Source organism: Martes martes (genome assembly GCF_963455335.1).
Source record: "Martes martes genome assembly, chromosome: 1".
Taxonomy (NCBI): domain Eukaryota; kingdom Metazoa; phylum Chordata; class Mammalia; order Carnivora; family Mustelidae; genus Martes; species Martes martes.
Window position 1 is genome coordinate 185,753,384 of NC_137888.1, and position 21,891 is coordinate 185,775,274.

The 21,891-nt window shown below is 47.0% G+C and overlaps 1 protein-coding gene across 1 annotated transcript in view; it reads left to right on the plus strand.

The window, feature by feature from the left end:
- Positions 1-21,891, plus strand: part of PRICKLE2 (prickle planar cell polarity protein 2) — an 85,833-nt gene that overhangs the window by 22,433 nt on the left and 41,509 nt on the right. The window contains exons 2-5 of the mRNA XM_080798193.1: positions 9,615-9,728; positions 13,001-13,138; positions 17,929-18,132; positions 21,367-21,553. Coding sequence (XP_080654319.1) covers positions 9,615-9,728; positions 13,001-13,138; positions 17,929-18,132; positions 21,367-21,553 — 643 coding nt within the window. The remainder of the gene's footprint in view (positions 1-9,614; positions 9,729-13,000; positions 13,139-17,928; positions 18,133-21,366; positions 21,554-21,891) is intronic.

A 21,891-nucleotide genomic window follows, 5' to 3' on the forward strand; every position in this document is an offset into this window, starting at 1 on the left:
CATGACCTGAGCCGAAGACAGAGGCTTAACCCACTGAGCCACCCAGGTGCCCCACATCATTAGTTTTTGATACAATGTTCAGTGATTCATTCGTTGCATATAACACCCAGTGCTCATCCAGCCATTTTTAAAGCTTAATTGTATAAACTTATATTAAAAACAGAGGTGATAAGTACTCAGGACTCATCCCTTCATGATTATTTTCCTGCGTTTCCCTGTTATCTGTGCTCTTGGGTTTGTTTCATCTGTTATATCCATGGGGTGGCAATGCCATATAATGGACACTGCTCTGTGTCTCTTCCAGTCCCACATCCAATGACGTCCCATGGGTAGCTAGAAATCATCCATAGCGGCATTGTTTTCCACCACAGAAATGGGCAGATGTACACATTTAGAGATCTGATCTGTTGTTCTTTGAAACTTCGTAGCATTTGGTCTGCCTCGGATGGCTCTTGCATCATTTTAACTTCACATTGTGGCCACTTGCATCCTTGTCTTACATACTATACTCAAATATAACCTTCATCCAGGCATCATTTCTTATTTGTATGCATGTCCTTTCCCCACTAGCCCTGAACGGTTTCTTGCATATAGAAGACTGCCTTGTCCAGTGTGCTCAGGCTGCCATAATAGAACACTACAGCCTGGGTGGTGTCAACAGCAGATTTGATTACTTCACAGTCCTGTAGGCAAGAAGTCCAAGATCTAGGACCCAGCAGGGTTGGTTTCTGGTAAGACCTCTGTTCTTGACCTGCAGACGACTGCCCTCTGTGTATGTCTTCACAGGGCTTTTTCTCTGTGCGTGTACGCTCCTGGTGCCTCCTCGTCTTCTAAGGACATAATTTCTTTCTGATTTCAGCCCTACCCTTCTGACCTCATTTGAATGTAATCCTCTCTTTAAAGGCTGTGTCTCCAAATACAATCACTTCCAGGGTTAGGGCTTTAGCATGTGAACAGACGGGCAGAGGTCCGTCCATGACCTAGACATTTACGACTTATGCATTTGATTGCATCAAAGCTGGAAAACAGAGCCTTCGCTGCATGCCTGCCTCTGTACTAGTGGCATTATCCCATTTGAGCCTCATGGCAATGCTTTAAGGTGAATGTTATTGTCCCCATTTTACAGATGAAGATACTGACTTTACAAGAGATGTAGAGTAACTTGCCCAACTATGAACAGATGGTAAGTGTTCAATCCAGTATTCAGACCCAAACAATGTGATTCCAGAGTCCAAACACTCAACCACTATAGGAAACTACCATCCTGCTTTTTCCATACATATGTATGTGTATATTTTGTCTAAAGGCAATATTGAAACTGTTACCAAATAAAGTAAGCAACTGTTGAGGGATTTTTAGCAGGACATGTATGCAAATATGTAGACATTCTGCAAAGAGCAGTTTTTACAAAATTGGGGTAGGGGAGACTTGATGTAATTGTAGTTTGAAGGGGAAGTGTTGAAACTCCAAGTTCTTTCGTTTCTGGGACCTCTTCTTCAAGACAGGATACAGTGAATGCCAGCTTTCCAATCCAAATCCAATCCAAACTAAATGGAAAGTACTTTCTAACTAAACATTGAGGTTTAATATTCTAATATTCTACATTAAAAAGTTTTGAAAACTTTAAGATTGGGAAGGAGAGAGTATGTGGACCTAGGAGGCAGAGAGGAAAAACACCTCATGCGATTTGCGATTACAGGAGCTACTTAGGACATAATGTGATCATTTTCTGTAATTTGAACAAAATTGACTCAACTTGGAAGAAATGCTCTAGCTTCAGATACAAATGGGTATTGTTTTGCCCCTTCCTGGTTTTTTTTTAAAGATTTTATTTACGTATTTGATAGACAGAGATCACAAGTAGGCAGAGAGGCAGGCAGAGAGAGAGGAGGAAGCAGGCTCCCTGCTGAGCAGAGAGCCCGACGTGGGGCTCGATCCCAGGACTCTGGGACCATGACCTGAGCCGAAGGCAGAGGCTTTAACCCACTGAGTCATCCAGGCATCCCTTGCCCCTTCCTCTTAAAGAAGCAGTCCCTTGTCAGTTATTCCATTCATCTTTCTAGCTGGTCCTCCATCCCCCCACACCAGGAATCTTCAGTGACAAAGCAGGTGCTTTGATGGAATGAAAGGAAAGCTCTGTGAGTTTTGCTCTGGTTCCTCTGGAAATCTCACCTGCATATTCTCTTCTTCCTCCATGTATCTGTCCAAATCCTTCCATAAACCAGCGAGGCAGAAAGGTGAGATTTGGACACAGCATGCATTCACTCAGCAAACATGTGTTGAGCACCTGCTAGGTATGAGCCACTCATCTGGGGTGTATACAGTCAACAAAATCCCAGATATTCACCCTCTAGAGGGAAGAGAGAGACAATGAATGAGTAGATCATGCACCAGCAAGTGGTAAGTTCTTTGACGAAAAGCAGGTTAAGTGTTTGCCAGTTTCAGTGCTATTGACATTTGGAACCAGGTTATTCTTGACCATGGAAGCTGTCTTCTGCATGGTGGGACATTTGGCAACATCCCTGCCCTCAGCCCACTCGATGCCAACAGCACGCATGTTTGCACAGACACACACACACACACTCACCTTAACAGTAAGGGGTGAAGGTGCTGATTTATTAAGGTCATCCTCTCTGGGGAGGAAGACCTCTCTGAGGAGGTGACGTTTGAGCAAAGAGTAGAGGAAGTGAGAATGGGCGTCCCATAAACATCTGGGGGAAAGAATGTGCCTGGCAAAGAGAACGGCTAGTGCAGAGGCCCTGAGGCGGGAGGGATAACAAGGAGGACGCTGGGAGCAGAACTGAGCCACAGGAATATAGTAAGTGACACGATCGGCCAGGAGGAGGCATGACCTTGATCGTATAGTGGAAGACTTTGGTTTTGAATCAGAGGCAATGGGAACCATGAAAGTTTTCGAGAAGAGCGGTGTCATGACCTGGTTAATATTCAGATAGGGTAGTCCTTGCTGTTGGATAGAGACTCACCTGCAGGGAACAAAGGTGAAAGCCAGGGTCCAGAAGCAAGCGTGTCCGTAATTCCCCTGAGCACTTAGTTGTGACTAGACAGTCCTACAGGGTGGGGGAGGGTGACTGGGTTCTGGGTATGTTTTGAACCTACGTCTGACGTGGTTTAATGTTGAATCAGACATTAGGTGCGAGCGAAAAAGAAAGAAAGAAAGAAAAGCCTTTGAAATACTCTTCTTTGAAAATACCCTGTATGAGCTTTTATTTCTGATTTTTGATCCTAACCCTATGGGAGTCGAAGCATGGTGGAGTCAGTGTTTAAGCATTAGGTATTGGACTGTTATTTCCTACATTACTTCCTGAGTAAACCAATTAAAATTATAATGTGGGTCTCCAGGAGAAAAGGAAAGGAGCCAAATCTGGTATAATTTTACCTCTTAGATGCCACTTAACACCACTTTTCTCCTCTTGCTTGGGTAATGAAATTCTGGCAAGTGGGGGCACAGTAAACAAGCGGGCCCTTAAAAGCAGCCCATCACCACTTGCTTATAGCTGTAATGCTTCCCGATTGTTCTCCAGGTCTCCATTTCAGAACTAGTGTGCACTTTCCATAAAAACCACCACGTGCCACAAATTCAGGCAGCATCTTTCTCTTCTCCATAGCATCTGCCTTCTGAGACCTTGGGCTTATTCTAGATATTGCCTTCCTGAATTGAGGTAGATTAACTGAGGTTCCAAGCTACTCAAACTGCAGGAGTGGGAGTGTGTGAAATAAAGGTCTCATCTTCTAGTTGGTCTCTGGGTTAAGATGGGCTTTTATAAAGCCTTTCAAATGCGTCAGCCCAAATCGGAGATTATATGTCAGGAGTTTTTACCTTCACCTTGTGGAGTCATGTTTGTCTTCCTCTTAAACCAGTGTTTCTCCTGGTGTGGTATGAGGTGTTGATTAAGAATATAGAATTCTGGGCTTTCCCACCCCCCCCAGACCCAGAAGAATGGAAATGAGGATAATATTTAATGAAGACCTCAAATGATTCTACAGTTTGCTAACATTTGAGAACCATTGCTATATCATTTAGGAATGGCATTCAGTTCCTAGTACCTTAGACTGTGAATAAAGAAATCATTTCTTTCTCTCATTGGTAAGAGAGGTTTGGAGATAGGCAATCCAGAGCTGGTTTGGTGTTCCATAGTACAATAAAGAAAGTTATGGTACAGGATGGCTGCTGGAGCTCCAGTCATTGTTTTTACATTCCAGACAGGAAACAGTAAGAAGGGAGAATGGGGGGGGGGGGGGGGTTGCTAAGTGCCCAGCCTCCTTTAAAAGAATTTTCCCAGGAGTCACATGCTACATGTCATTGGCCAGAATTTAATTGCCTGGCCACTCATAGCTACTAGGGAGGTGTAAAAATATTATTCTAAGCTGGGCATATATTGATGCTTTAAGTAAGATTTTGGCATTCTTATTAAGGAAAAGGGATGTGGATAGGCAACCATGTCTGCCACAACTCTCTTATACCATCCTTCCATGGAGTTGCAGAAAGACCTTCCATTTGGAGTACCTCATTTTTCACCTTTTGCCAGTTCATTTTGGACCATATGTTGGTTATTTTCTGGAGAACACCAAAGGAAAATATATTCATCATGTATGTGATCAGTCATACATGCTATATCTGGTGTTTCAGTTCTTTCCCATCCATCTGCCAGTCTCTTTTTTTCTTTTCTTTTTTTTTTTTTTAAAGATTTTATTTATTTATTTGACAGACAGAGATCACAAGTAGGCAGAGAGGCAGGCAGAGAGCAAGGGGGAAGCAGGCTCCCCGCTGAGCAGAGAGCCCGATGTGGGGCTCGATCCCAGGACCCTGAGACCATGACCTGAGCCAAGGCAGAGGCTTAACCCTCTGAGCCACCCAGGTGCCCCCTCTTTTTTTCTTGATAAAGAAGGTCAAGAATCCAAAAAAATAGGAAAGGTTAAGGAAACCAAGTCCAAAAAATGTTTTCCCCCTTTTTAGTTATGTGATGCTCAGTCTAATGAGTACAATGTGGCAGCCTCCAGGGCATGGGGTGGGTTCAGGAGATACTATATATAAAAACACGTCTGCCGTAAGAGCCATTCCGTAAATAAATATGTTCACTGATCCCTTCCTTCATTGAGAGGGTGAAGGACAGTTGAATCTGAGATCCACCAGGGAAATCTGACTTCCCTATTGGGTTCCCACTCTTAAGAACACAGGATGCTTTTGATATGGAAAATGTCCCACCCAATAAGAGAAGCATTTTGCCCTTAGAATTTCTTATCCTTGCTGGAGCTGGTGGACTCCCCCTTCTTAAGCATGTCTGTAGGCGTGGCAAGAGACACCTGCCAAATTAAGTGAGAGCCAACAAGTCCCCTCCCCTCCCCTGGGCCTCCTGGATCTCCTGGAGAGCATAGGATCACCATCATCTACCTGGCAACCTCACGGGGTTGGCTGTTGAGGGAAAACAGTTGGACGACTCTACAGATGTGCTCCCTAGACCCCCAGCAGGGGCATTACAGAAGGCAGCGCAAATGCGAACCATTGGACCCCACCCCAGTCCCCTGGAACTAGAAATGTGTTTTAAGGAGCCATCCACATGGCTCTGATGCAAGCTAAAATTTGAGAACCACTGCTCTAATGAAGCACTTTGCACTTTTTTTTTTTTTTTAATTAGCACACCTTTCTCTCCAACAGGGAGTCATTTGACTGCCTCCCTTCCATCTCTGCCCAGGCAGATATGCTGTCAAATGTGCAGTTCCTTCTAACAAACCCAGTCTTTCAAACTGGGTGAGGCCTCGCTTTGTAGATTTATTTGCTCACTGACTAAAGCTCTTGCAATCCATCTGACACAGACTGAAGTTTTTGCCAAACCTCCCTGTGGGGAGTGACATTGTAAATAAAGGCCTTCAGCGATCTCATTTTCCTGAGCCAGTGGATTGTGTGCAAAATGCTTTTGTTTGCGGGAAGCGTACCTCACACAGCTCAACCCGAGGTGCAGTAGCACAGGGCACCTCTACCTGAGTAATGAATAAATAGAATGAAGTTTCTAGCCCATTCCAAAGTCCTGCTTTTGGAGAGTGATACTCAGTACACACAGGAGGAAAAAGTGATCACCATAGCAGATAGTGCTCGTTAATGGTCACCATTGACAAAATCCTATTGAATTTGATTATTTGCTTGTGAAAATTAGCGAGAGAAACATGGTTGGACAAAAAATGAGCAATCTGCAGGGTTTTCAGGGGTGGTGCCAAATTTAATTTCCGTAGTGCCAGAAAGTACACTAAATATTTTCCCTTTACCGATGGTTTGCTGCGTGTTTGTTTTGGGCTACGCAGTAGTTTTCTTTTGGAGGATGCCAGAGGAAACTACATGCAACAGTTCTGTGTTGCCAGAGCCAGACTGGGAATTCGAGAGAGGAGTTTCTCCATCCTTCCCATCCCTTTGCTCAAGGAAGAGCTTGGGCTTCCCGAGCTCTGGAACACCAGGAGGAGACACAGAAGCCAGGTGGTAGAAGAACTAAGAGAAGTGGTGAAGAACCAACTCATTCCCCATCCTCAGAGCAGGCCAGATCACCTACCACGTGATGTGAGGATGATTGGGGAGGTTGTTACTTAATATTAGCTGATTTGGTTTCATAATGGTGCATTTCACTTGGTAAGTTTTTAAGTCGTCCACCAAACTGTTGACTGCCTCCTGAGTAACTATTTTGAGTACATTCTGTATACATGGAATTATTGAATGCTGGTAGAAGGACGTATTTTCTGCGGCAGTGATCCGTTGGCTTGAATTATAAAAGGCAACACAAGATGCCCAGCCAGGAGAGATAGAGCTGTGTTCTTAAAGAGGAGTCACTGCCTCTGTTGGCCTAAGAATTCCAAGTCTTTAGGATGGACCTCAGGGTGCCAGGGTATTTACTGAGCTCCCAGTCCCAAAGAGGTCTACAGTCACAGCCGACTCTGCTTTGCCCTGCCCTGACATGTTGGGACGCCTTTATCTCCAATCTCAAAACAGGATGGAACTTCTCCAATCCAGTCTGCAGGTGTGGAACTTGCCCAAGATGGGGTAAGCAGGGTCCTTCTCTGGCGACTTCAAAACGGAGCCAAGTGAGTCAGTCGAGGATGGATGCAAAGGAAGGTTCTGTAAGTTAAGGTGCTGTGGGCATCCTTAAACTTTGAGAAGCTAAGGGACAGATCTGCAGAAGACGACTACGGCAGAGATAAGAGGACACTGAACATAGAGAGATGAGAATCCCTTACCGGTCACTTTTCAGTAGCTGGTTCCATTTCCACTTAAGACCCTACAGTTCTGTTGGGCTTCTTGAGAGAACACCACACCTTTGTAAGAATTTGCCTTTTTTTCCCCTTTGAAATCAAACTACCTTAAATAACATTTTCCCCCCCTGCCACCTTCTTTCTTAAATTAAGGTAGTTGGGGGCCTCCAGGTTTGGTCTCACTCTGCAAGCTGGTAGTGTGGCTCTGCCTCTCGAAACGGAAGAAAGGCCAGGAAAATCTGGACCATTCCCTTGGGAGCCTGTGAGCCAGATAATGGACTCACCACTATGTGTTCGTATTACTTATTGTTATGGAGGGCCAGGTTCTTAGCCCTCACTCTTGTTGAATTTCAGTCCTGTGATGAGGTTTCTGAGAGGTTCTAGAATTCACTCAGGAACACAGAGATGGGAAGTGACAGAGCTGTGAAGGGGGGGTTCAGGAACAGCTGGACAAGCTGCCCAAGGGGCAAGGAAGGTTCCAACCAGGCTCAGCCTTGGCCGGTGTCAGCGAAGGCTGGGCTCAAGGTGCTCAGGTCACAAGGGCTCTCAGGGATGCCCATGCTCTGGGTGGCGAAGAGGCGTGTGTGAGTCCCGAAGGGCGAGTCGGGAGAGGGTCCATTGTACTCAGATTGGACTCTCCTGTCAAGCAACTCTGGTGATTTTCCTTTCTTATTGGCATCCGTCCCTAAGGTTCCGTCACTAGCGTGAGAATGACAAAGGGACATTGCAGCAAGGCTTTGCTACAAGCAGTCTCTCAGCTTGGGGGGTGAGACCCATTCCTCAAGATGCAGGGCTCAGCTTTCTGCCTGCACTTACTGCCTGCGGCATGTGATGCACAGATCGCTCTGAGCACAAAATGGGGTGCCGGTCTCTGATGGGCCCACGGCCAGCTCCTCATCCCAAACTAACTCATGATCTGGGCTTTCATTTCTTCTCAGAGAGAGTGCTGGTAACCTGTGGGCTGCTTTCAAAACCTGGAGCCCTTCCTTCCCATCCCAGGATGCGGTTCCCCGCCAGATGCCTCTAGGGAGGGGTTGCATGGCCCTGTCTTGAGAAAGCCAGCTAGTCTATGAGCAGTCTGTTTATGGTTGCCTTCGGGCTTTGCTTGAGACAGGAATATGCTCATGATGGTGAATGGTTACAGTCGTGTGTTACGAAAATAAAGATGGCTTCCGCATCTTACTGAAGGCCTTGTCACTGCCAAGCCTTTCCCTCCTCCCACCTTTTAAGAGTTATGATCTCCTTTCTGGAGATAAAAGTAGACAGAGCTTTCATAGCTCTTTGCCCCAGCATTCCCCAAACATGTATTCATGTCCAGGGCTCCCTCAACTCAAGGGAATTAGACCAAGTTTGCGGAGTGGAACAAATAGAATGAATTTAGAGCCTCAAGTCTTCTGTCCTCTGTGTCTTGTTGAATGAATGCCTTGTTTCGCAAGAGCTGGTCATGATGCTAAGAGATAGTTGGAAAGAATTTTCCATGATGTCATCTGAGCTTGTGGGATTTTTTTTTTTTTTTAATTTTTTGTTGCCCCTCCTGTATAATAGCATACCTTCTGTTTTGGCCAGTTTTTCCTGACCCGAGTTTTACATACAGCTGGATAACAGAATGTCTGTTTTCTTTTCTCACGCAAAATTAGATGCCTTCCCAAGTCTTTGTTAGAGCTGAATAAGCCCCAGAAAGGACAAGAATATGTCCTAACGGCCGTAAACAGGAGCATTCTGGGATGTGCAGAAATATCCGTCAATGACAATTTGTAATTACGACTCAGTATCCCAGATGTAGTGACTCTCTTTTCAGACAGTTGGAAACTGCTACCTGTCCTTACAGAGCACTCAAAACCTAGAGGGCTTTTACTGTAGGTGGAGGCCGAGGGATCCAGCAGCTCAGCCAGTGCCAGAGCCTGGCTCTGACTTCAGTGTGAGGCAGGCACTGACACATCCCTTTGGCTAGGGAGGCACGGTGCATGCCGGAGACTCACAGAGAAAATGGTAAAGTTGCTCTCTCTCTCGCTCCCGCGCTCGCTCTCTCTCTCTCTCTCTCTCTCTCTCTCTCTCGGGGAAGGGGAGCCTGCCGACAAAACTCTACCCTCTGGGATTCCCCCCGCCTATCTGCCACATTCTCTTTTTCTAGGAAAATGTACTAGCTTTATTTTTCCCTAGCAAGACAGGGGAGAGCCCCAAGATATGGGTGATTGGCTCCACTCTTTCTTCAAGGATCAATTTGTCTGCTTGCAGTGAGAAAGGCAGATGCTGTTAAGTTGCAGGAGGGTGGAAACGACGGGAAGTCGAATGTGTCCTGCTGCCGGAATCCTCTTCCCTGGGGAGTGGGGACGGGCAGTGACCCATGTGCTTGCACCCCACAGGTTCATCAGTACTATAGCTGTCTCCCAGAAGAGAAGGTTCCCTACGTCAACAGCCCCGGAGAGAAGCTTCGAATCAAGCAGCTACTACACCAGCTGCCGCCGCATGACAATGAGGTAAGGAGCTCCCGGGGGCTTCAGCAAGACTTGTCTTAGAAGCTTCTGAGAATTGTTCACCTTCTTCCTGATCAGAATGCTGTGATCAGCGAGGTCTCCGAAGAAAAACTCCGGCCCATTTTAGGTTTTAGCTTCCTTAATTAGAGCCAAAAGAAACGGCCCGACACTTTCCAGAAAGCAGATCTCATTATGGACTGGATTCATCTCCGAGCCCGGCACAACTAGCCGTTTGGGGCGTCCGGGGAGCCCTAAAAGTTAAAAGCTCAAGCCCAGGTTTTCCTGGTTGAAGAGGAATGTGCTGGTTGCCCAAGTCCCTCAGCTGATTGTGATTCCCCGGGCCAGTCCAGTGTCCAGCCTTGCACAAACATGATTCCCTGGCATTCTCAGCATCGTTTCGTGTTAAGTAAGTGGGCAAGTCTCCCACGTTATGCTGTGATAGAAGTCGTATATCCAGCTTTGCAGCTCTGAACATCTGCGTTTTTGTCGTTGAAAGGCCAACTTTGCTCGCTCACCATTTGTACACCTGGAAGGGCGGCTTGCAGGCTGTCCTTTTTTCCTGAACCCCGATAGAAGATGCTGTAATGAGGCGTTTCGTATCTTTGAAGTCGAATTGCTTATAAAGGGAAAATCCATGCATACATTTTTGAAAAGATCATCCTGCTTGAAGGGCTTAGGTTTGGACACTGGAAATGAATTTTTGAAATACCTGGTTTTTAAAAACAGTCATCCCCCTAGAATGGAATTGTCCACTTAGCTGATTGCATTTTAAACGATTTTAAATTGAAAGGAGAAATAACCCCTCTAGGGATCTGGACCCCAGCTTTCTACCAACTGCTCCCACCCACAAGCTGGATCTCCGGGGAAATTGAGTAGGTGCTATTTTAGTCTTTATTTGCCCGTATTTGGATCAAAAGGGATAATTCAGCAGCCTCAAAAATAAATTTGAGTAAGTGAAGCAAAAGCTTAAAAACTAAAGCAAGTCCCTAGAAAGAGAGCCATGATTTCCTGTTGCCCATTTCCAACTTCATAAAACAAATACAAACAATGTTTTCCCCTTTAAAGCCGAGAGCAAGCCCTGTAACCGGATGCCCAGTTAACTAATTTGGAAGTGAAAATGCGGGTTTTTACAAGCAGGAGGGGAGTGCCTTTCTTTAAGAGCACATCCATAAAACGTCAGTGGTGTAATCCTATGTTCTGGGCTAGTCCGGTCACAGTGGTGCTCCGTGCTCGAGGGGACATCCACGGGACGACTTCCTTTTAACACTTGTTTGCTTGCTAGAGCAAGGGAGTCTGTGCTCTGCTTTTAATGATTTCCAGTTAACTGTGGGTTTATGAAAAGAGACCATTCAAACTCCTTCTTCCTGCTGGAGAGGATTCCTTCCATGTGACCCAGTGGGCAGATTTCGCCCACTTGACCTGGCCCTTTTGAGGACAAAGAGTGATGATTCTAAAGTCAGTATCTGATCGTTCGCTCTTTGCCCAGAGGAGGCAGCTGAGACCGATCTAGCTGCCTCGGTTTCCCAGTTAGGAAGCAATAGTCCTGGTCTACAGACTTGCCAACGCCCATCACATCACAAGCCATCTGAGCTTTTCACCTAACCTTTCCGCTGTTACTCCAGAGAAGGACAGGAAGTGGGACAAGGTCCTTGTTTCCCAAAGGGTGGCAGACACAGGACTTGGGGTGGTGTGTAGACATGGCAGTTAGTGAAAGTGAGCCGCATAATAAGAGAATCACTCCCTTTTAAATTGTGCTTCATTCCTCTGGATGGAATGGTAGGATCCGCCCCAGGGACAGGGAGGTGGGATTTCAGTTTGGGCTACCCAGTTTCTTCATATCTCTCCAACTCATACCTGTCTCCACTTTTAGGTAACTGCCTTAATAATCTCCATTTCAGGGGGCGCCTGGGTGGCTCAGTGGGTTAAGCGGCTGCCTTCGGCTCAGGTCATGATCCCAGGGTCTTGGGATTGAGCCCCGCATCGGGCTCTCTGCTCAGCAGGGAGCCTGCTTCCTCCTCTCTTTCTGCCTGCCTCCCTGCCTACTTGTGATCTTTCTCTGTCAAATAATTAAATAAAATAAAATCTTAAAAAAAAAAAAAAAAAGAATCTCTGTTTCAGGATCTCCCCTGAGTGGAAGTTGCTAGAATCTAACAACATGATTTCATTCTCATTTTAGGGTCACTGTCTGGGTCTTACAGGTGATACTGATTTTTTTTTTTTTTTTTAGATTTTATTTATTTATTTGTCAGAGAGAGTGAGCACAGGCAGACAGAGAGGCAGGCAGAGGCAGAGGGAGAAGCAGGCTCCCCGCTGAGCAAGGAGCCCGATGTGGGACTCGATCCTAGGACCCTGGGATCATGACCCGAGCCGAAGGCAGCCGCTTAACCAACTGAGCCACCCAGGCGTCCCGATACTGATTTTTAATGTATAGTCACAATATACTTTCTTTTTGAGTAAATGTGTTCAAGTTTTAAAAAGGGAGACCATTTTTAAAACGGTATTAATGGTTCAAGACTATGGCAGAATTCCCATGGTATGTGTTAATAAGGGGGAAGACCGGGAAATCTTGGATTTGAGTGTCCATAGTGCCCCTCCCTTAATGCTGGGAGTTTTTGTGTTTAACAAGAGGGCAAATATCTCACGCAAGTAGATGGGTCAGCCACAGACCAGTGGGCAGCCCTTTCCCTCCCGCGCACAGATAAACACGCAGGGACTTCCGTGAAGCGGGACACATACCTCTGGACCAACCCCTTTGCCTCAAGCCTTCGGTTCCCCATTTTCCCAAAATGAGGTGGGAGAAGAAGCTGGGAGCCCTCTGACCACTGTTCTGGCTCGCTGACCTGGAGCCATCCTTCGGTGTCAGGGATCACTCACATGGACACAGGGAGGTGAACATGTCAGGACCGCACAATCCATGTGAAGATCCACATCATTTTTTAAAGTAGGAAAAAGTCCCAGATCTTGACTAGCCCCAGAGCTTCCCAACATGATGGGGACCTTCGTGGGGCACGAGGGCAGGGTAACAAGGCTGCGGGACAGTTTCAGAACCTTGAGCCTGCTCGTGACTCGGGCTCCGGACTTGGGCACCTTTGGTCAGCTCTTTTGGCTTCAGCAGAGACTCATGTTCTCCAGCCCTGAGCCCGCTGCTGGGCCAGTGCAGGCCGGTGCTGTAAAGCCGAGTGGGAGCACATGTCACGAGAAGTCTGGGGCGCAGGCTGCAGAAATCCCACGGGGCAGGGGCGACGTCCCCCGTGACCTTCTCTGTGTCTGTCCAGGTTCGATATTGCAACTCGCTGGATGAGGAAGAGAAGAGGGAGCTGAAGCTCTTCAGTAACCAGAGGAAACGTGAAAACTTGGGCCGAGGGAATGTCAGGCCCTTCCCAGTCACAATGACCGGGGCCATCTGTGAACAGGTGAGTGTGGAGTCCGGGGTGCGGGGCGGGATCGCGCCAGCGTCCTGTCACACAGCTGTTCCTTCAGCTGTGTCCTGCAGCGCCTACCGGGGTGGCCGGGGCGGTGAACAAAAGATGTGAAAGCTTTTGAAAGATTTTGATTGTCCTCGTAAGGAGGTCCGTTCTAGGGAAAGAAGTCAAACAATAAAATAAAGAGGAAAAAATACAGCAGGGAAGGAGGTTGCTAGCCCTGGGGTGGGGGTGTGGGGAGCTTGGGATTTTCAGGAAAGTGGTCAGGCAAGGCTCCACTTCCATGGTGGTCTCTGGGAGCGCCTGGGTGGCTCAGTTGGTTAAGCATCTGCCTTCAGCTCAGGTCCTGATCTCAGCGTCCTGGGATCAAGTTCTGCATCAGAGGGAGGCAGGGGGGTGCCCCTGCTTAGTGGGGAGTCTGCTTCTCCCTCTCTCTCTGCCCCTCCCCACCTCGTGCTCCCTCTCACTTGTGCTCACTCTCAAATAAATAACTAAATGAAATCTTAAAAAAAAAAAAAAAAAGGTGGCCTCTGAGCAAAGGCTTCAGGGACTGAGGGAGTGGGTCCTGCAGATCTCAGAGGGTGGAGGGAACAGGCCGCTCAAAGGCTTGGAGGCGGAAGCGTTTCTCTTATGTTCCAGGACCAACACATTGGCCATTGTGGCAAAGTAGAGGGAGTGCAGGGAGGGAGGGAGGGAGGCCGTGAAAGCAGAGTGCGTGGAGGGCCAGTTGTGTTCACCACTGGAAGGAGATGGGAAGCCGTCTGAGGGATTTAAGCACAGGAATGACATGATGGATTTATGGCCTAAAATGAGTCCTTTAAATTTGACAGGCAGGGCGGGGCCTCGTGGTGCGTAGGGAGGAAAAAAATGAAACAAGATGCGACCAGGGAGGGAGACAAACCATAAGAGATTCTTAATCTCAGGAAACAAACTGAGGGTTGCTGGGGGGTGGGGGCTGGGGGTAGGGTGGTTGGCTTATGGACTTTGGGGAGGGTATGTGCTATGGTGAGTGCTGTGAAGTGTGTAAGCCTGACGATTCACAGAACTGGACCCCTGAAGCAAATAATACATTATATGTTCATTAAAAGGAAATAAATAAATAAATAGTGAGTCCTTTAGAAAATGAAATTTGCCTGGACCATGGCATCCGTCCGGGACCACTTAAAGGGGTGGTAAAGGGTCATGCTAGGTTTGAGGGTTCCTTAGTGAAATGCACGCATTCCCCCTTGCATCCTCCCCAGGGCCTCACTGAGCTGGGTCTGGGGGCGGGTTTTCCTGCTACTGTCCTGCAGGGCACTCAGGGCCCAGGGGCGGAGGGTTTTAAAGAAAGAAAGGTGGACAGGCAGCCTGCCTGCGTTCTCCCTGCCCCTCGTCTCAGCCACAGAGCCTGCGGGTGCTGATCATCACTCTGGCCCTGCTCTTGGCTTCGCTGCTCTTTGAAAAGCCTCGTCCAGCTCCTGAAGCTCTTCAGGAAACCACTCAGGTGCTGTCGATGCGGGAGCTGCCTCAGTGAGGAGAAGTAGAGCTACTCCCTGCGGGGAGTGGGTGCCGTTCAGTGGCTCTTCTTTGAGATTTCAGAGGCATGGGGCGGGGGCGGGGGGGATGGAGATGCTCCTTAGTAGGGGGAGCACAGGACCAGAGGCTGGGAGGTGGGGTCTTCACCCCTGATACTCACCCTTGAGATGTAAGTGGTCAGTGGTTGAGATGTGAGATTCGGGAAACAGAAAAAAGGAGGGGGGCGCCTGGGTGGCTCAGTCGGTTGGGCGGCCAGTTCTTTATTTCAGTTCAGGTCTTGACCTCAGGCTTCTGGGATCGAGCCCCGCACCAGGCTCTACACTCACTGGGAGTCTGCTTGAGGATTGTCTCTCCCTCTGCCTCTGTCCCTCACCCGCCCACATTCTCAATCTCTCTCTCTCAATAAATAAATAAATATTGTTAAAAAATGGGCCACCTGGGTGGCTCAGTTGGTTAAGTGTCCAACTCTTGGTTTCAGCTCAGATGTGATCTCAGGGTTGTGAGATCGAGCCCGGCGTTGGGCTCCCTTCTCAGTGAGAAATCTGCTTGAGTTTCTCTCTCCCTTTGCCTCTGTCCTCACCTCCCCCACCCCCCGACTCTGTCTCTCTAAAATAAATAAGTAAATCCTTTTAAAAATATTTAACAGCAGTTTAAAAAATAAATTAAAATGTAAAAAAAAAGAAAAGGAAAGAAAATATGAGATTCGGTGTCCTCATATCAGGAATTCTGCCCTTCTGGGATCAGTCTCCCAGAACCAGCCCAGCTGCACTCTCTTAAGGACAAAGGAAGGTCAGACATTTCATGTGCAGGTATCAAAGTTGTGTGGAATAGTGACAAGAGCACGGAGGCAGAGAAGTTTGATTCATGTTTCTGCCAGACGACCTTGCCCCTGTTATTTTTCCTCCATTTTGTCATCTGCGAAATGCCTCCATCATGGAATTAAGATGAGGATTCCCTTACCTTATTCTGTATTCTGTATCGTTAAAGCAATTGAACGAGGAGGCCTTGACACTGAGATGTCTCTGATACCTTCATTACCTATGTGAGCAAACCAAAACCCAAGCCAAAGGCAGTGTCTTAGTGTTGAAAAATAACACTGAAGGCTAACCAATCGCCAACAGGCAACTAAGTTTTCTCAGATAAGGCAACCACTTAAGCTGCAGCCGGTCAAATAATTTCCTTGCTGTGGCCCCTGCCCCCCATCTCCTCTCTAAGCACCTCCCTCCTAGCTCCAGGTAGGTGAAGGCCTCCTAACCACCCTCATTTGGGCAGTGCCCAACTTAAATCTGTATTTGCTCAAACATACCCATGAAATTTTTAATATGTTTCAGTTTATCTGTTACCACTGCACCTATCCCAGGTCTGCTTTGTTCTAAAAGGCAGGGGTAGTACTTTGTGTGAACAGTGTCTTTCTTTTGTCTGGTCACTACCTGAATGAGCTCCCAGAGACCGTTCCATGAGACCTTGACTTCATTTCCTACAAATCATTTAATCCCATACGATGGCCGTGGTGTGGGGAAAGTTTGAAGGTATCTTTTCCACCCTTTAGACATTGTCCCCGAAGCCAGCCACTCACGTAGGGCCGAGTAACTAGATTCTCAGCCCGTGAACCTCATGGCCAATGCCATGGTCAGCAGAGAGCCTTTCCCTGGACCCACCACCTCACACTTTACTCCTCCCTCTGAAGCCCAATCTCAGCTATAACGTGGGTTATCAGAGATGGTGCCCTGTTCCTTTCTGCATTGGGAGAAGAACTTGGAACATGAAAGAGATGACAGGAAAGGGGGAGAGAAGCGCCTTCCCTAGCGTGGCCTTAGAAGTGGTACCTTTTCAGCCAAGACTAGGCAAAAAGATGTTAGAGAAAGCAGACTGCAAACATGCCTGAAAAGCTTTGGGGAAATTGTTAAGGTACTTTTATGAACACACTCCCTCTCCCATCTTTTTTTTTCTTTTTTCTTTTTTTTTTTTTTTTAATTAACGTATAATACATTATTTGGCCCAGGGGTACAGGTCTGTGAATCATCAGGCTTACACAATTCACAGCACTTACCATAGCACATACCCCTCCCCAGTGTCTATAACCCAGCCACCTCATCCCTACCCCCCAACCCCCAGGAACTCTCAGTCTCTTTCCTGAGATTAAGAGTCTCTTATGGTTTCTCTCCCTCCCAATCCCATCTCGTTTCATTTTTTCCCTCCCTTCCTCCCATGACCCCCCACCCTGCCTCTCAAATTCCTCATATCAGAGAGATCATATGATAATTGTGTTTCTCTGACTGACTTATTTCAGTCAGCATAATACCCTCTAGTTCCATCCACATTGTTGCAAATGGCAAGATTTCATTTCTTTTGATGGCTGCATAGTATCCCATTACATGTATTAGTCACATCTTCTTTATTCTTTTTTTTTTTTTTAAGATTTTATTTGTGTATTTGACAGAGAGAGAGAGAGAGAGAGAGAGAGAGAATAAGCAGGGGAAGGGGCAGAGGCAGAAGGAGGAGAAGCAGATTTCTGCTGAGCAGGGAACCCGATGTGGGACTCGATCCCAGGACCTTGTGATCATGACCTGAGCTGAAGGCAGACGCTTAACTCACGGAGCCACTCAGGCGTCCCTCCCTCTCCCATCTTTTTTTTTTTTTTTTTTAAAGATTTTATTTATTTGACAGAGAGCACAAGCAGGGGGAGGGGCAGAGGCAGAGGGAGAAGGAGAAGCAGACTTATGCTGGGCAGGGAGCCCAATGCGGGATTTGATCCCAGGACCCTGGGTCATGACCTGAGCTGAAGACAGCTGCTTAACAGACTGAGCCACCCAGGAGCCCCTCCCTGTCCCACGGTACAGCACCCTTCTTGCACCCCTCCCCTCTACCCCCGACTCCTCCTGGTGTTAAACTTGGTCTATGCCCCGGGATGGAGTTGGGAGCTTCTAGAAGATACGGATACCTTCAGCCCTGGTCGGTTTGCCCCTGCCTGTAGAGCTCCAGTGTGTCATGATGCTAAAGGAGCTTTTCTGACTTCCCACCTTGTGAGTCCTGATTTTCCCAGCGACTTTTTCTTTGTCTTCCTTGGAAGAAAGAAGAGTGGGAGGGAGGGCAAGCAAAACCCGCCCTGCCATGTACCTAAGGCAGGTGGCACAGTGACCAGCTTGAAAACAAGCGCCCTGCCACCTGCCCTCGATGGGAGCGGTGGTCTCTTATCTTGTACGCGTGACCCCGGAGAGACAGAGACAGGGCTAGTGTCTGGACTGACCTGTCTGCTTGCCTCGCAGTGCGGAGGCCAGATTAACGGCGGGGACATCGCCGTGTTTGCGTCGCGCGCCGGCCACGGTGTCTGCTGGCACCCGCCGTGTTTCATCTGCACCGTCTGCAACGAGCTGCTGGTGGATCTGATCTACTTTTACCAAGACGGGAAGATCTACTGTGGCCGGCACCACGCCGAGTGCCTGAAGCCGCGCTGCGCAGCCTGCGACGAGGTCAGAACACGCTGCGGGCCGGGTGGGGCGCGGAGTGGGGGGGGGAGGGGCCAGCCCCGCCCATCGCCCCTCCGTCTTGCCATCTTGCTATAGACCACACTTGGTCCTGTGCTCTTCTGCGCCGAGGGAAACCACGGGCCGGTCCATCTTCCTGTATTAAGCCTCGCGGGAGAAGACCCAGCCCTCCCTGGCTGCTGGCCCGTCTGGGAGTGGCTGTGTCCTGGGCATCCAGGCCGGAGGGCAGTGTCTGTAGCTGAGAGTCGCTGGTACTAGGGCAGTTCCGAACTCTCAAAGAAAGGCACTGGGCAGCTTTAGACTTTAGATTTCAGCCGGGGAGTAATCATCAGTCATGGTGTGGCCCTGAAGTCTTAAAATAGTTGGGATTCTTGAGCTCCAGTGGGACAAAGTGTTTTGAGAGGAGGGACATTTGGTGGCACAATTTAGTGCCCCCGTGATTTACAAACGTTCTGATGGGGATAAAGGAGGCAGGTGCATACTCCTCCCCTAGGAGAGCCCTGCTCTGAGAGGTACTTGAATTTGCTACCCCAGGTCAGAAAGTGGACTAGAGCCCCCCAAGCCTGTGCCTGGTGTTTTCTCCCACCAGGAGCACACCCAGATATGATCTGTAAACTGCAAGAAGAGAATAGCTGTTTTGGCTTCAAAAGTTTGGAGCTTATATTCTTGTAAAATGTAAAAAAAAAAAAAAAAAAAAAAAAAAAAAAAAAAAAAATTGGAGGATAAAAGAGAGTATTCTAAACCTGACCACTTTGATGGGAATAATTTGGGAAGGATGTTGGATAGGGGTTTCCTTCTGCACAGAGTGGATTTCTGGTTCCATCTGACCCTACAAACAGTGGTGTGGGCTTCTGCAAAGCAGCACTCCCCTTTCTCAGCCGCAGCCCACTCCTGCCTGCCTAGGGAGGGTTCGCTTTTCTAGGAGGAAGTTGGCCAGCCTTAACTAATTTGGATTCTAATGCTGTTGGTGATGTTCTGGAGAGACCCTCTAGATGGGTATTTGGGAAACCGAATTTAGTTCCACCCGGATTCAAGCAGCCACTTTACCTTCCTGCCTCAGTTTCCACTTCTGGAAATTAGTGCTCCTGATACTTTATTGTTATCTAATGGCAAATAGAAAATGATGATTGAGGTGTTTTGAAACTTTTGTTTATTAAGATATAATTAACCTAGATTCACCTTTCTTAGGTGTCCAATTTGGTGGGTTTTAGTATATTCATAAAGTTGTGCAACTCTCCCTGCTGGCTCATTGCAGGACCTTTTCATCACCCCCAAAAGAAACTTTGTATCTCTTAACAGTCCCTTCCCTTTTCCCCCTTTCTCCAGCCCCTGGCAGCCACTAATCTGTTCTCTGTCTCTATGCATTTACATATTCTGGGCATTTCACATAAGTGGAATCAGACAATGTGTGATCTTTTCTGGAAGTGATCTTTCACGTGGTGTAATATTTTTGGGGTTAATCCACACTGTAGTGTATAGGTATATTATTCCTTCCCAAGGCTGAGTAATATTCAGCCACATGTATAGGTCATGTTAGGTAGAGCCATTTGTCAGTTAATGGACATTTAAGTTTTGTCCACTTTTTGAAGATTATGATCCATGCTGCTATGAACGTTCATATGCAGGTTTTTGTGTGGACATAATATTTTCTGTTTCCTTGAGTATATCCGTGGGCGTAGAATTGCTGGGTCAGGTGGTAATTTTGTGTCCAAGTTGAGGGAAGGCAGACTTTCTTTCAGAGAAGCTATGGTAGTGGGTGCAAAGTGGTATCATGTTATGGTTCTTTTTGTTTGTTTGCTTTAAATTTTATTTTATTTTCAGTGTTTCAAAATTCATTGTTTGTGCACCACACCCAGTGCTCCATGCAATACGTGCCTTCCCTGATACCCACCACATTATGGTTTTGATATGTCTGTCCCTGATGAGTAGTATCGTTGAGCATCTTTTCATGTGTTTATTGGCTCTTTGTGTATCTTCTTTTTTTGGAGAACTGTGTATTCCGATCCTCTGCCTGTTTTTTTGTTTTTTGTTTTTTTTTTTTTTTAATTGAGCGATTTTTCTTTCTATTCTAGAGTTGCTTGCATATTCTGGATACTAGTTCAGACTGGATCCTAGTTGTCAGATACACGCTTTGCAACTATTTTCTCCCATTTTGTCGTTACAGTTTCACTTTCTTGATGTTCTTTGAAGCACAGAAGTGTTTAGTTCCCATGAGGTCCAATTTACCTTTTTTTTTTTTTTTAATTTTGTTGTTTACATTTGCAATGGCATAGCTAAGGAAACGATTGCCTAATCCAGGTCATGAAAATTTACACTTGTGTTTTCTTTTAAGCATGATAGTATTTGGCTCCTTTGGTCCCTGATCTCTTTTTGAATGAATTTTTGTATATGACTCGGATTCATTCTTTTGCATGTGGTTACCGAGCTGTCCCAGCCACGTTTGCTGAAAAGACCGTTCTTTCCCCATTGAATGTCCTTGGCATCTTTGTTGATAAGCAGTTGGCCATAAATGTTTGGGTTTGTTTCTGGACTTTCAGTTCTCTCCTATTGATCTATATGTCAGTTCTTATACCAGGACCACACTGCCTGGATTACTACGGTTTGTAGTCAGCTTTGAAGTCCATGCTTTGAAATTTAAAGAGTCTATATTAGAGGTCAAAACACAAATACTTCCTAGGGCAAGGCAGGTTGTGTACATGAAGGTGACTCATTTTAAGACAGCAGCGAGTGGTGAAAGATAGGACCGAACTGGAGAACTGACCACTCATCGAGAAGCAGGAGTCCTCCTTCTCAAATGCTTTGTTTTCAACAAAGAAACCGGGAGCCTAAGTGTTAAAATGACATTTCCTATCTTTAAAAAGATGTTGCATCAGCCAAATAAGACATGGACGTGCTGTCCAAAGTGTCCATGAGCCACTGGTGTCTGGGCTTGCTTTTTACTCTTCAGGGTAGAACTTAATTTCTCTTATTAAAATGCAGTTCAGTTAGTATCTGGCCAGGCCAAAAACTGTGGTTAATTGTGCTTTAGGCAAATCCCAGTGCGCTCCCTGATACAGAGGCAGGACGTGGCATATACAGATAGATTTTTTTATTGAGTAAATTGTGGGAAAGACTTGCTTTCCCATCCTTCTAGTTTGGGGTCCCCGTAGTTTTTCTCCATTAAAGTGCATTCTCCTGGCTGGGTGTTAACCACTGATCCTTTGGCTTCTGCATCTCTAGATCATCTTTGCAGACGAATGCACAGAAGCCGAGGGGCGGCACTGGCACATGAAACACTTCTGCTGCTTCGAGTGCGAGACGGTGCTTGGCGGCCAGCGCTACATCATGAAGGAGGGAAGGCCCTACTGTTGCCACTGCTTCGAGTCCTTGTATGCAGAATATTGCGACACCTGTGCCCAGCACATAGGTGAGGTGATGTTTGGTGCTCAGCTCAGTCCTACTGTGACTGGGTCTCTTTGGTGTCTGGTGTAGTTAGAAGCCCTTTGGCTCTCAACTCATACTGGCTTAAGCAAAAAAAGAGAATTTCTTGGCTCCCATTTCCGGAAAGGCCAAGGAGTGGGCTTGCTTCAGGTATGGATGGCTCAAGGGTTTAAAGTCTGGAGGGTTTTTTTATCCTTTGTATCTCAGCACTGTTTGCCTTCTGTTGGCATCGGTAAAAAGCAAGCTGCCTTCGCATGCTGGCTAAGAGGACTGCGCAATTATACAGAGCCTTAGCACTTGCATTCTCAAAAGGAGTGGGGCCAC